The following is a 12,945-nucleotide window of genomic DNA, read 5'->3' on the forward strand; positions in this document are numbered from 1 at the left end:
AATGTCTTTTTTGCCATTGCCTAGGGCTTTAGCCTCGCCAGGGAGACTTGGGCTCATAAGGAGAGAATGACTGGATGGTCAGTGTTTCTCTTCCTGTTGCCTCGTGGCTGAGGGCTCTCCTCTGCTGACTCCTGTCTTCTCTCCCATCTCCTGCTCACAGCGCTGAGAGTATGAGGCTCTGGCCTTCACTGGCCACTCACTCGTGACCCTTCCACCACGGCGGGGCCTTCCAAGCCGACCTCCTGCCGTGTGGTGATCTACCTGCAGCGGGAGATGTCAGGGGATACCTGCCTGTGCCCAGCGTCAGGGGCCAAGCCCAAGCTAAGCAGCTTCAAGGGAGGAGGCTTGGGCAACAAATACGTCCAGCTCAATGTGGGTGGTTCCCTGTACTACACCACCGTGCGGGCGCTAACCCGGCATGACACCATGCTCAAGGCCATGTTCAGTGGGCGCATGGAGGTGCTGACCGACAAAGAAGGTGAGGTGCTGGGGCTTGTTGGGTGGGGTGGGGAAGGAAGGAGAAGTTCCTGAGGAAGTGATTTCAGGGCGTGGCTCAAGCCTGGCAGATCTGGAATCTAGATTCATTTTTCCTGTTCACCTAGTGCAGGACTCCTTCACCTGGAGTTCTTAGTAGAGCTTCAGAATTCTTTGAAATTATACATAGAATGTTGTGTATTTACATATTTTGCAGGGAGAAGATCCATACTTTTAAAATATTCACAAAGGACTAGATTCTCAAAAGAGCCATTGCCATAGTGCCTGGGCAGCGGGCCAAAGGCAAGCAGGGCCAGGTGTTTCTGTGTTGCCAGGAGGTGGGCCTGAGCACTCCTGAGCTTAGACAAACTCTGTGGGCCTCCGCAGAGCCTGGCGGGCCTGTGTCTCCCACAGTATGTGCCAGTTCTTGGCTTCAGGGAGGAGGGGTGAAAAGCAGCCACGGACTTAACAGCTGGAGGTTCTGTTCCCACTCCCATTACCCAGTGCTGTGGGCTCTGTGCCCCTTATCACCTGCCACCAGGCTCGTCAGGTGGCCTTTGCCTGCTACCTGCTCTGAGGTACCTGGAGGCAAACAGTAACCCTCTGGGGCCTGTCTGAATCCCTAGGCTGGATCCTCATAGACCGATGTGGAAAGCACTTTGGCACCATTTTGAATTACCTCCGAGATGACACCATCATCCTCCCTCAAAACCGGCAAGAAATCAAGGAACTGATGGCTGAAGCAAAATATTACCTCATTCAGGGGCTGGTGAACATGTGCCAGACTGCCCTGCAGGTACGGAGGCAGAGTCGGGTAGGTTGATGAGGTCGGGATGGGCCCCCTCCTTCAGGGAGGTAGGGTCCAGTTCCTGGAAGGCTACGTGTCAGGTATGATTGATGAGTCCAAACCTAGTTAGACACACCAGCTGTTGCCCAGGCCAAGCAAGCTGGCAGCCGGTCGTTTTATAAGGTGACGGACTCAGGCGGTATGAGTCGACTGTGCTTCTAGTTTATCTGCCTAGATATCTGGATTTTAGGTTTCTGGGAACGGGGGTCTGCTTGCCAGCTGGCAGTTCTATTGCCAGGGGCCTCCTGTCTCTATCTGATGCCTCCTCCACAAGTAGGGGGTGGCCATGGCAGAGGGGCTCTGACGGCTCCTGGGGAAAGCCTGGCTAAGCCTGGCAAACAGAAGATCTCAAAAAAAGATTCTTGGCTGTGTGTCACCCAGGACAAGAAGGACTCCTACCAGCCTGTGTGCAACGTCCCCGTCATCACGTCCCTGAAGGAAGAGGAGAGGCTCATCGAATCCTCCACCAAGGTACTGGGACCCCCGAGGGATCCCGAGGGATCGCCGAGGGCCGCGGGCTGGGGTTGTCGGGCCCTTGGCCTTCATGCTCTCTTCCCTCACAGCCCGTGGTGAAGCTGCTATACAACAGAAGCAACAACAAGTATTCCTACACCAGGTAGGGGGGGCACCTGCTGAGGGGTGGGGTGCACTGCCCAGGGAAGGGCCACAGAAGCAGCGGGGAGGGCTGAGCAGACAGAAATCGGGCAGCAGACCCAAGGGAGGCCACCTGCACGCCTGGCACAGTTGGCGTGAGTCTGGGTCTCGGGAAGAGAACAGAGTAGGAGGGAAATCAGAGCCGAGGCATTTGGAACTCAATGCGGGGCCCTGGCTGGGATGTAGATGGGACTGAACATGTAACAGCCTCTTAACGTGTGTCACGTCAGGCAGCGGGCCAAGTGTTTTCCCTGCATTCTCTATGGGCTGGAGGAAGGCTGGGAAGCCAAGGGGCTGGGACTCCTCCTCAGGCAGCCCTCGCTCTTCATAGCTGGGCCAGTGTCCCCCTTGTCCCCCAGTGGCCTCTCAACAGGCCATAGTTAAGTATATGCAGGAGGCTGCAGGCTCGGAGACCCAAACCCTCTCAGGGACTCCCCGTGGGCAGACATATTGCCAGCATCACCCCCCACAGCCAGGGAAGGGGTCCTCCTGCTGAGATGGCAGCGAGCCTCCTTCTTTCCAGCCTGGTAAGAGGAGACCTCCCTCCCTCAGTCCTCTCTGCTTTAACTTAAAACCAACTCACCTCCTTTTCCTCACAGGCCCCCAAACCCGAAGGGGGCCCCATGACCCTTTCTCTCGCTGTCCCTCTGGCATCTTGACTCTTCCTCCTTTCGTGAGCACAACAGCGGAGGGGAGGAGAGATCGCAGCCAGCACCCGCCCCTGTGCTGGGACCTCCCTCACTCCCAGGCCCCCGGGCCCTCACTGGTTTTTCAGCAACTCCGATGACCACCTGCTGAAAAACATCGAGCTGTTCGACAAGCTCTCCCTGCGCTTCAACGGCCGTGTGCTCTTCATCAAGGATGTCATCGGCGACGAGATCTGCTGCTGGTCCTTCTACGGGCAGGGTCGGAAGCTGGCAGAGGTGTGCTGCACGTCCATCGTGTACGCCACCGAGAAGAAGCAGACCAAGGTATGGGGCTTCTGCCGCGTGAGTGGGGCTGAATCTTTTGCCACCGGGCATATATTTTGCTGTCTTTCCCAAACTTGCCGTGATGGTGCTGCTCAAGGACAAAAGCCAATGCGTGGGGTTTAGGGAATGGTATAGAACTCTGCTTTGGTCAGCTGAGAGGCAGGCCACGGGAAGGACCGGGTCTTTGGAGTTGGCCCAATTCAGATCTGAATTCTGGTCCCACCATTTATCAGTTTTCTGACTTTGGATAAGCCATGTAAACCATCTGGACCTCAGTTTCCTCATTAGAAATCTGAGAATAAGAGTGTGAATTTAACAGAGCTGTTATGAAAATGAGACAGTTCTTAGAAGCAGCAGTGCAGGGCAGCAGAAATAGCTGTTCAGATCTCCTCTGGCCCCCGCTGGTTGGGTGTTTCTGGTCAATCAGCTTAGCCTCTGCAGTGACAACGCAATGCCAGGCACATGTAAGGGATTTGATAGGAGATAGCTAACTCTCTTTGCCCCGGCTGCAAGCAGATGGTGCCTCCCTGGAGAATAGCTGTGCACCCGCACCCCGCCGCCAGTGTGTTTTGGAGACAGCAGAGCATTGCTGGGGTGGAAGGGCAGCTCATCTGGAAGAGAGCTGTGTGCAAGTGAAGGCCTCAGAGCAGCCAAGCTTTTATTTTTCGTTTACTGTGCGTCAGGCTCTCTGCTAAGCATTTTGCATCTTTCATGTAATGTTCACAACAACTCACTGAGGTAGATGTTAACATGTGGAAACTGAGGCACAGCAAGGTTAAGTCCAAGGCCCCACAACTAATAAATGGGAGAGCTGTATTTGTACCTAGGCCTGACCACAGAGCCAAGGCCATAACCTCTACACACACTAGTCCATTGGTCTGGGATTGGGTGAGGCAGGGGGAGGGTGCTAGCGTTCCGCGCCTCTGTGTCCGTAGACTCCATCTCCTCACGCCTCCTTCAGAAGAAGACCCCCGCCCTCCCTCTCAAGATAGAAAGTCATGTCTCTTGAGAGAGTTCTGGAGGCCTTATGGAGTCAACACAGGGCCACGGGCCCTGACATGCTGCTCCCTCTTTGGGGTAAAACCTCATTCGGTCCTCTCGTCCCCCTTGCCCCAGGTGGAATTCCCAGAGGCCCGAATCTATGAGGAGACACTCAACGTTCTACTCTACGAGACCCCCCGAGTCCCTGACAACTCCCTATTGGAGGCCACAAGCCGGAACCGCAGCCAGGCGTCCCCCAGTGAAGACGAGGAAACCTTTGAACTGCGGGACCGTGTCCGCCGCATCCACGTCAAGCGCTATAGCACTTATGATGACCGGCAGCTCGGCCACCAGTCTGCCCATCGCGACTGACAAGACCCTCCCGGAGTCAGGGCACGAGATACCCTGTCTCCTCTCTTGTGGAACCCCACCCCATTGGCCACCCCACGCTACTGCTGGCTTGGGTCTCTGCTCCAGCACTCAGAGGCATGACAGGCCCTGCCTGGGAGGTCAGAGGGCCTGAGCAGGGGAGGGACTGCGTTTCTTTTCCTAGCTCCCTGAGCACTTCAGGATGACTGAGTCCCAGCCCCTTTGCTCAGCATTTCCCTTTCTGCCACAGGGAGCCGCTGCTGCCCCAGGGCTGAATGGACTGACCTGCCCACCCCCCTGCCAAGAGCATTCCCCTTGGCCCTTCGCTGAGCACCCCTTTGCTCTGCTGAAGGGCTACTTTAGGCCTCACAGGAGGCCCATGGGGAATGGGTTCACTCTGTGGGGAAGGTGGCTTCTGGTGCTGTGGAGGCCCAATTTCTTACCGAAGGTGGGGCTTCTTTTTTCCTAAGGTGTTTAAGCACAGGCTTAATGAGTTTGGTTTTTAAAAAATAATCTAGGAAATGACTAGTTTTAAGTCTAATAATGAGGAGACTGGGTATTTCTGCTCCAGGGTTCCAAGACCCTGAGTAAAACAGAACCCTTGGCCCTTTTGATGCCTTTGGGATCTGTTTCTGTAAAGCACTTTGTACTTTTATTCAGATTTTTATTCTGCCCTGACCCATGTCATCCTTCTCTGATTCTAAACCCCTTTTCCCTGTAGAATCAATCTGAGGGAGGGGAAAGAAGCAATAAAAAAAAAAAACTGACCGTCTTTGGCTTTGCCAAACTGGCCAAGCAGCTGGCCCAGAGAGCACTGAGGGGGTAAGGATGTGTGAGATAGGACCTATGGTCCTAATAGCACCCCTGTAAGAAAGGATACTTTGCCCCTACATCTTAGGGTCACGTATTGACTTCTAGAGTCTTACATGATTGATGTCTTTGATTCTCTTGCCCTTGGCTCCAAGGCATGCTGTCCTCACTTACTCTAAACCCAAAGAGCCATCACGGGGGCCGGGAGCTGCTTGCAGCCAGGAGCATGAGCTGCAGCAGGAAGGCTGTGGAGCCTGTGGGCACCACACCTGCCTGCCATCAGCTGAGAACAGCAAACGCAGAGCCCCACGTTCCTGGAGGCCCTGTGCAGAGGCGGTTGTGCTTGGCCATACATCTCCCTGCCCTGCATCCATGCTATTGGTTTTGTGTCCTGGCTGGGGAATGGTGGTTCTGCCCAGTGGTGAGTCCCTGAACACAGGATAATGTGAGTAGCCTAAGAGCCTTGAAAGGTTTCTTCATTTTTCTTGTTGGGTACTTGGCTGTGGAGATGCAAGCACTGGCTCTTGGGCAAGGGTGCAGGTTCCTCTTCAGGGCTTTGGTATTCATTCCCTTCTGTTTGGCTTGGCCCTTAGGGGGCTGCTTATCCGAATTCTTTTCCAAAGGAATGTCGCCAGTGAGGGAGCTGTTCAGCCAGCCTAACAAAGCAGCATAGCACTTAGCAGTACCCACTCAGTCAGGAAGGGACATAGCTTATCAAGTTCACGTTTCTTGACTACTCTTACTATAGCTAGGTGGCTCTTCATGGCTGACCCCATGAGCCTATGGGCAAATGACAGGCCAGGGTTAGCAGACACTCACAAGGCCCTGAAATGACATGGTGGGGCAGGGGAAAGGTGACTTTAATCAAGCATTTTTCACTTGTCGCTGTCTTGAATGTATAAAGACTTCCAGGTCAGGCACCTTGGTGATCAGCTACAAACGGTTCTTCCAGCCTTCACTGGAGTAACAAGATGAAGACAAATGCACCTCTTTGAGCAGATTCTGGCTTTGGCTTTGTGGCTTTCCCACAGCGACTGGAATGCTTCTGCTTGAGGCCCCTGGTCTGTTTCCTCAGCTGCCTTCCTGAAGCCCCAGCTCCCCACTGAGGCATTTTAATGCTTGTCCTTTGGCCTCCGCAGCCCCTGCAGCCTCTCTTTACTGCTCTGACATTCAGATCCTCAGCTGTCTCAGTGGGGAGTAGTCTTTCTGGGACTCTGGGCACTTATGTCGTCCAACTGAAAATATCTCTTTGGTCTTTAAATATTGAATACTAACATTGAACTCACTGAAGTAATCTTAGCTTTTAAAATCAGACTGTGGTGTAAGGGTTTGGGGTATTTTCTTTGAGTTTCCCAGCCCCACTTAGAAAGCAGCTCTTGGCTGTGTGAATTTTTCAACTCTGAGCAGCCCAGGGGAATGTAAACAAAAAAGTGTGGATGAAGGTCAAACCTTCTTTTCAGTTTCTGAGAAAACTGGAAGCCTGCTGTTAACTACACGGACCAGGATTAGGTTCTAATCACTCTGTTACCTGACCAAGTTCTGCTTAAAGAATGGCACAGGTCCTGACATGAGAGAACTTCTCCTTTATCATGTAACTACAATTCTTTGTTGCTCAGCATAGGTGATGGAAAAAAACACTAATTTCTAATAAAATTGTGTTACACTTCAGTGGTACAGAGCTGTGCTTACAGTGAGTATAGCTTGGTCAGCTCGCTGCTGTGGGCATCATAACTGTATTTCTGTTCACCACCTGACCTTATGTTCTCACTGGGTCCTATGCCCCATTGCACTCAGTTGCCCTGCAACCCAGGCTCCCCCTGGTGGAGGATTAAGGACAACACTAATAAGGGTTGGAACTGAACTTTAATGTTAATTCAAGAAAACGACCTCTGTAACAATCACTACAGTAGTGGGGGAGCAGGAATCCTAAGAATCAGGGCAAAAATGCAGCACATTTTATCTCTGGCTCTTGGAGATCTGTGAGAAGCTCAGAAAGTAGATTGGCTTCGTCACTGTCCATACCTAACACTCCTTGGCTGAGTTTCTGCAGTTGTGATCTGGAGGCTTGACAGACCTGTGCTGGCAAGCCCATTGCTCCAGAAAACCTGACAGGCTTGCCTCACTCCTCCCCCAGGCCCACGGAGGCCAGAAATGCCAATAGTTGGCCAGCACAAAGAGCCGAGCCACTTTGATCCTGACGCTGGCCTCCCGCTCTGCACTTGGCAGAGGGTAAAGGGAACAAGAGTCCAGTCCAGCCCCCGCCTCACTGGCTGAGTGACCTGGGAGACATCGGCCAACCCCCAGCCTCAGGAAGGAGACAGATACTCTAGCTGAAGGGGCAGCTTCCTGGAAGGGCAGTAAGGACAGCAACCAAGGGCCCCTGCCGGGTCAGAAAGGGAGCCTGAGACCCTGGGGGCAGAAATGGCAAGGGGGGGCCAAGCGTGCACTGGTTTATTGACCAAACCTCACATTCTAAACAACTTGTGTGACAGGCTAGGAAACTCCTCCAGACTTATGGCAGCTGAACACAGAGAGTTCCTGATGGAAAGGTTTACTGGAACACAGCGTAGGCAGGGCTTACGGGGAAGGCCACCCTTGGAGGAGTCCTACGTGGGTCTTCTAGAGAAAACAGTTATACTCCACCCGCCAAAATAAGAACCCCACAATCAAAAGGTGCAAACAATTAAGAGACCCACTGTGGCCCATGACAGAGTTCTGCAGCAATTGTGGGATGTGAGCTGTTCTTTGGGGTCTGAGCCTGGGTGCTTAGGGCCTCAGCTGGCCTACCAGTGAAGGCCTGAAGGTGGTGTCTTCTCATCTTTATTGCTTTCAAGGGAGAAGGGAGGGATCCGGACATCGAAGTGGGAACCATCAGGCCTCTCGAAGCGGAATGTGCCCCTGTGAGAGAAACTGGTTTAGAGGGAGTGAGGGTTGAAGCCTGTAGAGCCCTATGTCCTCAGCACCAGAACTGAGGCAGGATAAGACAGGCCTGGGCTCTCTTCTGCCTGGCTCATGCCAGGACAACACTGATCAGAGACCCAAGAGCCTATCCTGGCCCTACGTGAGAAGAAGAAACGAAGCTCTCCTGAATCTGGCCCTTAGATGCACCCTGCATAAGCTACCCAACTATACTTTCAGGTTAAGGAGTGAAACCCCAGGGAAAAATCCTGACTACATGGGCAACTCAGTGCAGCACCAAAGTCACCAGACCTCTTTGACCTAAGTCCTCATTCTACAAAATCACAGGGAACTGGAAAAGTCATAAATCAGACAAGACCCACACAGCAATGAACAGCAGATAAGGCTCCACCTCAGGACTTCACTTGGTCCAGAGTTAACTGCAAGCTATAAGCTCTCACTTTTTCTGACCCGCAGTGTCCGTGGACTTGAGCTGCCCCTGCCCCAGCATATGCTTACTCACCACATGTGCCCACTGGAAGCTTGGAGGGAGACATGGCTGCTGTACTGGAATGCAGGCTGCTCCTTGGATAACACTGGTTCCTGTGAGGGTTCAGGCAAAATAGGTCAGGCCAGACAAGCTCCCTGTACCCTGGGGCCACATGCTGACTGCCAGTCCGGGCTGGATGCCCCCTCATGCCTCCCACCATAACAGCCGACCAGCACCTTCCACAGCACAGCCATTGACCTGGCTGGGCCTTTTATTCTGACCCTGGGAAAGATAATCTCAGGCTGAATGGCTGAGGTTACAGGCAAAGATGCTAAGCCCAGGATCTACTCTGTAAATACCCTGTCCAGCATCCATTCACTAAGTAGCTAAGTGCCAGGAGCCACATTGTGCTTAGCAAACTTCTGCCAACTTAAGTCTGCTGGTAATCATAAGGTAATAGGTGTGATCCTAAGAAACGGAGATTTTGGTTAACTTGCCCAAAGTTATGCAGTAAATAAACAACACGGTGGGCATTTGAAAACAGACTAACCCCACAGCCCTGCTGTTTCTACCCCATGCTGCTTCCCCAGCTCCCTGCTAACATGGATGAATGCCTGTTGAATGTGGGCCTCTCATGACTTTATTTCTCTGGAGACTGGGTAGGGTAACGCAGGAATTGCAAAATCAGATCTCTTCAAGGACCAGCAGAGGATGAACACGTGTAAAGAGGCAGAGGAAGGACGACCAGGAGTGGTGGCGGGTCCATGCCCCACCCAAGGGTATCCCAGTAGATTTTTAAAAAGGCTGGCAACCACAAGCTTTGATGGCAGACTCACTTGGATTCAAACCCAGGCCCTGCCTCTACTAGCTACAGGACCATGGGCTAGTTAAACAACAGTCTCAGTCTCAGTCTCTTCATCTGTGAAATGCGTTATAAGAAAACCGATCTCACGGGTGAGGTTTCTCACCCCAAATAGCCCTAAGCTTTCACACACTAAGCCTCTGTCCCTAACCACAGAGGAGGAGGAAATCATGCACTAAGCTCCTAGGCCTGCTGGGCAGGACTAGAAACTGAGCATTATTGGCCCAAAGATGCTCACCCTGCCCACCACCCCTCGGCCCCGCACTGTCTCCAAGGTGCCGGATAGACTGAATATCCTCCAGTGTCGCTCCCGGAGCTGTACTACGTCATTGTCGAGGTTCTCCAAGCGGATGCAGTAACGCCACTGCGGGGGTAGGGGAGAGAGTTCACATCTGAGAAGGAACAGACCCTGGGCCAGCTCCCTTGGAATTCTAGGAAAGCAAAGGGCAACAAAGACCGACACCGGCACTGCACCGTCTCACCTCCCGCCCCCAGAGGTAAACCTGCCCACCTCCCAACCTGTGCCCACAAGTATACCTCCTGAGCTCCCCTCCTCCCGAGGGAGACACTCACCCAGTAGACGTGGGAATTCTGGGCTTCCTGGGGGAAAAAACACAAAGAATTTCAGGCCCAGAGGGCAGGAACAAGTCTATTCCGATCAACATCTCTCCAAGGGAGTGGATGTATTCCAGGTACTTGCAAAGACAGAACAAAGCCACAGGTATCTGTGGGTTGATGATGTCTCAACTATGGCCAACAAGCCCAGAGGGAGGCAGCCTCCCTTGGGTCCATCCCTGGCGCCCTACCTCTTCATCCTATCAAGACCACGAACAGAGCTGGATGCCAACAAAAACCAGCCCTGGGGCTCTTCCCTTTCTCACCACCCTCCCTGTCTTCCCCCACATTACTGCTGGTCCAGGCTGCTGTCCTCCTCCTCGGCCTTTCCATATCCCAACCTTATTTCAATACTTGGAATGCTGTATGTTGGCCCCCCGCCACTACCATGAGCTCCTGAAAGGCAGGGGACAGGGTTTCATTTCTATTTGTATCCCCAGGACCTAGCTTACAGCCAAGCAAGAAATAGCTCAATAAATGCATAAAAAGTGGGAAGATAAGCCTACACTGATTTAAACAAGTATGTGTATATTCTTCATAGACATGGCTCCCTTTGAGCCGGAAGAGAAGGAAGAGTCAGCCAGGAGGCCTCCTTCCTGGGATCTGAGAGTTTCCTTGCTCTAGGTCTTGGTGTCAGCTGTTGCCAAGAGGCTGCTCAATCCCAATCAATACATGCAGTACTTGAAAGCAGAACCACAGGCACGTGGTTTAAATTTGGAACCCACACCAGCAGTCACTGGGGACACCACACAGAACCTGGGGGCCTAGCTCTGAGGGGAGGTCCCAGGCTGGCCACATACCCTCATGCCCATGTAGAAGGGGATGACGGTGACACGGATGTTCTCGGTTGTTTCCCGGTGGACATCAGAGAGCTCCAGCCAGGGGTGATTCTTCTCTTGCCAGGCCCGTAGCGTCTCCCGAGCCGCAAAAGGGGGTGCTGGGGCAAGAGATCGACTGGTTAGTCCAGGCCAGCGTCCAGGGCGTTACACCCTGCCCAACTGCTCCTCCTAGAAAACCCTTCCCAGTGGTGGCCCAGGTAAACAAGACACCCAAACATGAGCAAAAGCACAGGCTGGAAGAACGCACAAAACTGCCTACCAAGAATAAGCCCTGAGGAGGTATGTGACGTCAGAGGAAGAGAAATGGACTGGGAGTTAGGAGCCCTGGTTTTCAGACCTCACTCTGCCACTACCTAGCAACCTTGAGTCCCTTCTCATCATCCCTGAGCGTGTTTCCATATCCGTGAGGAGGAGATAATAGCCATCTACCTGACAGGTCTAATGGGACATTAAATAAGATTGTAGAAATAGAGCTTTGAAATTGCTTCTGGGATATTCTCTTTGAAGAAAGGGCCCTCCCACTCCACCTTCCCTCTATGATAGAGGTTACCTTTTGTCTGGTCATATAGAAGAAATCTTTCAAAGAGCTCGTGCTGGATGGGAACCTGATCAGTGGAGGTGTAGGGGAGGATGTCTTCATGGCTGACATAATCCAGGCCTGGCAGAGAGACAGAGACAGAGACAGTGAAACTCACATAGGAGGGGGCGAGGAATGGAGCTGAAAAGAAACACAATTCCTGGCCTTATGGCAGGGTGGGACGACCCTGGCACCACTGCTCTCAGCATCTATACTCCCTCCCAGCAGATTAAAGGACAGCAGAAAGGCCTCAGAATCCTCTCCCTGAGACATATCAGACCCCCCTCATTGACAGGCACCACTCAGATGCTCCTTACTCACCTGGGATGGCATAGAGGGCCCGGCTGTCATCATGGTTAGCCAAGAAAGTCACAGCTTCTGTCTGAGATCTCTGAGACTAAGGCAAGAAGCGAGTCAGGGATCTTCTCGGTCACTATCCAGTCCTGAGGACTTAGGGCCCAGTGCTGATCTGGGCCTGTTTGACCCCTCTCCTCCTTAGTCCCCATCACGGTTCGGGGCTTTCCCATGGAAAGGAACCCCAGGCGCAACCATCTTGCTTACTTACTATATGTGGACAGTCTCGGGCATCAATCAGCACCTGATAGTAAGTGTGAGTTTTGCCTTTCACCTCCTTCGAGCCGTGGCCGGCAGGGTTCTCTGCTCTATGGGGCAGGAGAAGAAGCCCAAGATCAACCCCAGAGAAACGGAAGCAGTGCCTGCCCCAGCTCCCTACCACCCCCTCACCTCAACAGACCAGTGCCCGAGCTGAAGGAGCTTAGCACCAGCTGGGTAGCTGTGCAGCACACCCTGGCCCAGCATTCCTCAATCAGGGGCAAGCAACAGAGTGTGGTGTAGAGGCATTATTTGTCTTACTCTCTGGATGCCTCTTAGAAAAAAAGGGCCAAGTTGAGAAAATCAAACTGCTGCCTTAGTCCCTGGAGCCCAGCGCACCCCACTCTTCTCACATCCCAGGGGCTGTCTGTGATCATTTAATGGAGCTGGACCTTTTCTTTTTTAATGTACTCTAGTGATGGTAAGAGATTAAGGGAAAGATTCTAACTGAACATCAAGAAATCAAGAAGCCTAGTCCCCCAGATGCCCTCTGGGGTACTTATAATGCAAATTGAGAATGCCTTGGGAGAGCATCCTGGGGAGACCTAAAGGGACCCCCTAGCTTAAGACTTTTGTCTCCATGGGTATTAGTGCCAAGGGAGTGTTCTGGGACCGCTCCTAAGGCCCAGAAGGATGCTGCCTTCAGTGCTGGGACCCCAATTATGTATGTCTGCCATGAGTCAGGCCTCCTCCTGAGGATACTGTGAGGCACAATGATAGGGAAACTTACTTTTCTGGAGCTACAGAAGCCACATCCCGGTCATACAGTCTGGCCTGCCAGGGAAACAGGACAACACCTCGGTAGCCAAAAACACTGTGAAGGAAAAGCTGGGAGAAAAGAGAGGCCTCAGTCAGTGTGCAGTCCAGCAGGTCCATCCAGGTGGGGCCCCGACCACTAAGTGGCACAAGTGGTGGCAACTCCAGCACAAGGTCTTGCTACTCTTTC

General features: G+C 52.8%; 2 protein-coding genes across 3 annotated transcripts in view; one reads left to right on the top strand and one right to left on the bottom strand.

The window, feature by feature from the left end:
• TNFAIP1 (TNF alpha induced protein 1) overlaps positions 1–5,238 on the top strand; it is an 8,457-nt gene extending 3,219 nt beyond the window's left edge. Inside the window, exons 2-7 of the mRNA XM_007452404.1 lie at positions 161–478; positions 1,101–1,270; positions 1,703–1,792; positions 1,885–1,937; positions 2,751–2,946; positions 4,063–5,238. Coding sequence (XP_007452466.1) covers positions 274–478; positions 1,101–1,270; positions 1,703–1,792; positions 1,885–1,937; positions 2,751–2,946; positions 4,063–4,299 — 951 coding nt within the window. The 5' untranslated portion in view covers positions 161–273 and the 3' untranslated portion in view covers positions 4,300–5,238. The remainder of the gene's footprint in view (positions 1–160; positions 479–1,100; positions 1,271–1,702; positions 1,793–1,884; positions 1,938–2,750; positions 2,947–4,062) is intronic.
• Positions 5,239–6,950: 1,712 nt separating this feature from the next.
• Positions 6,951–12,945, bottom strand: part of POLDIP2 (DNA polymerase delta interacting protein 2) — an 8,697-nt gene continuing 2,702 nt past the window's right edge. The window contains exons 3-11 of one of the 2 annotated variants that reach the window (XM_007452405.1): positions 12,730–12,827; positions 11,953–12,049; positions 11,709–11,784; positions 11,361–11,468; positions 10,772–10,908; positions 9,930–9,956; positions 9,595–9,720; positions 8,528–8,607; positions 6,951–8,004 (exon numbers count right to left, since the gene is read on the bottom strand). In XM_007452405.1, coding sequence (XP_007452467.1) covers positions 7,890–8,004; positions 8,528–8,607; positions 9,595–9,720; positions 9,930–9,956; positions 10,772–10,908; positions 11,361–11,468; positions 11,709–11,784; positions 11,953–12,049; positions 12,730–12,827 — 864 coding nt within the window. In that variant the 3' untranslated portion in view covers positions 6,951–7,889. The remainder of the gene's footprint in view (positions 8,005–8,527; positions 8,608–9,594; positions 9,721–9,929; positions 9,957–10,771; positions 10,909–11,360; positions 11,469–11,708; positions 11,785–11,952; positions 12,050–12,729; positions 12,828–12,945) is intronic. The other variant, XM_007452406.1, reaches the window with a different exon arrangement.

The sequence above is a fragment of the Lipotes vexillifer genome, unplaced genomic scaffold (genome assembly GCF_000442215.2).
Source record: "Lipotes vexillifer unplaced genomic scaffold, Lipotes_vexillifer_v1.1 scaffold216, whole genome shotgun sequence".
In the NCBI taxonomy this organism is placed as follows: domain Eukaryota; kingdom Metazoa; phylum Chordata; class Mammalia; order Artiodactyla; family Lipotidae; genus Lipotes; species Lipotes vexillifer.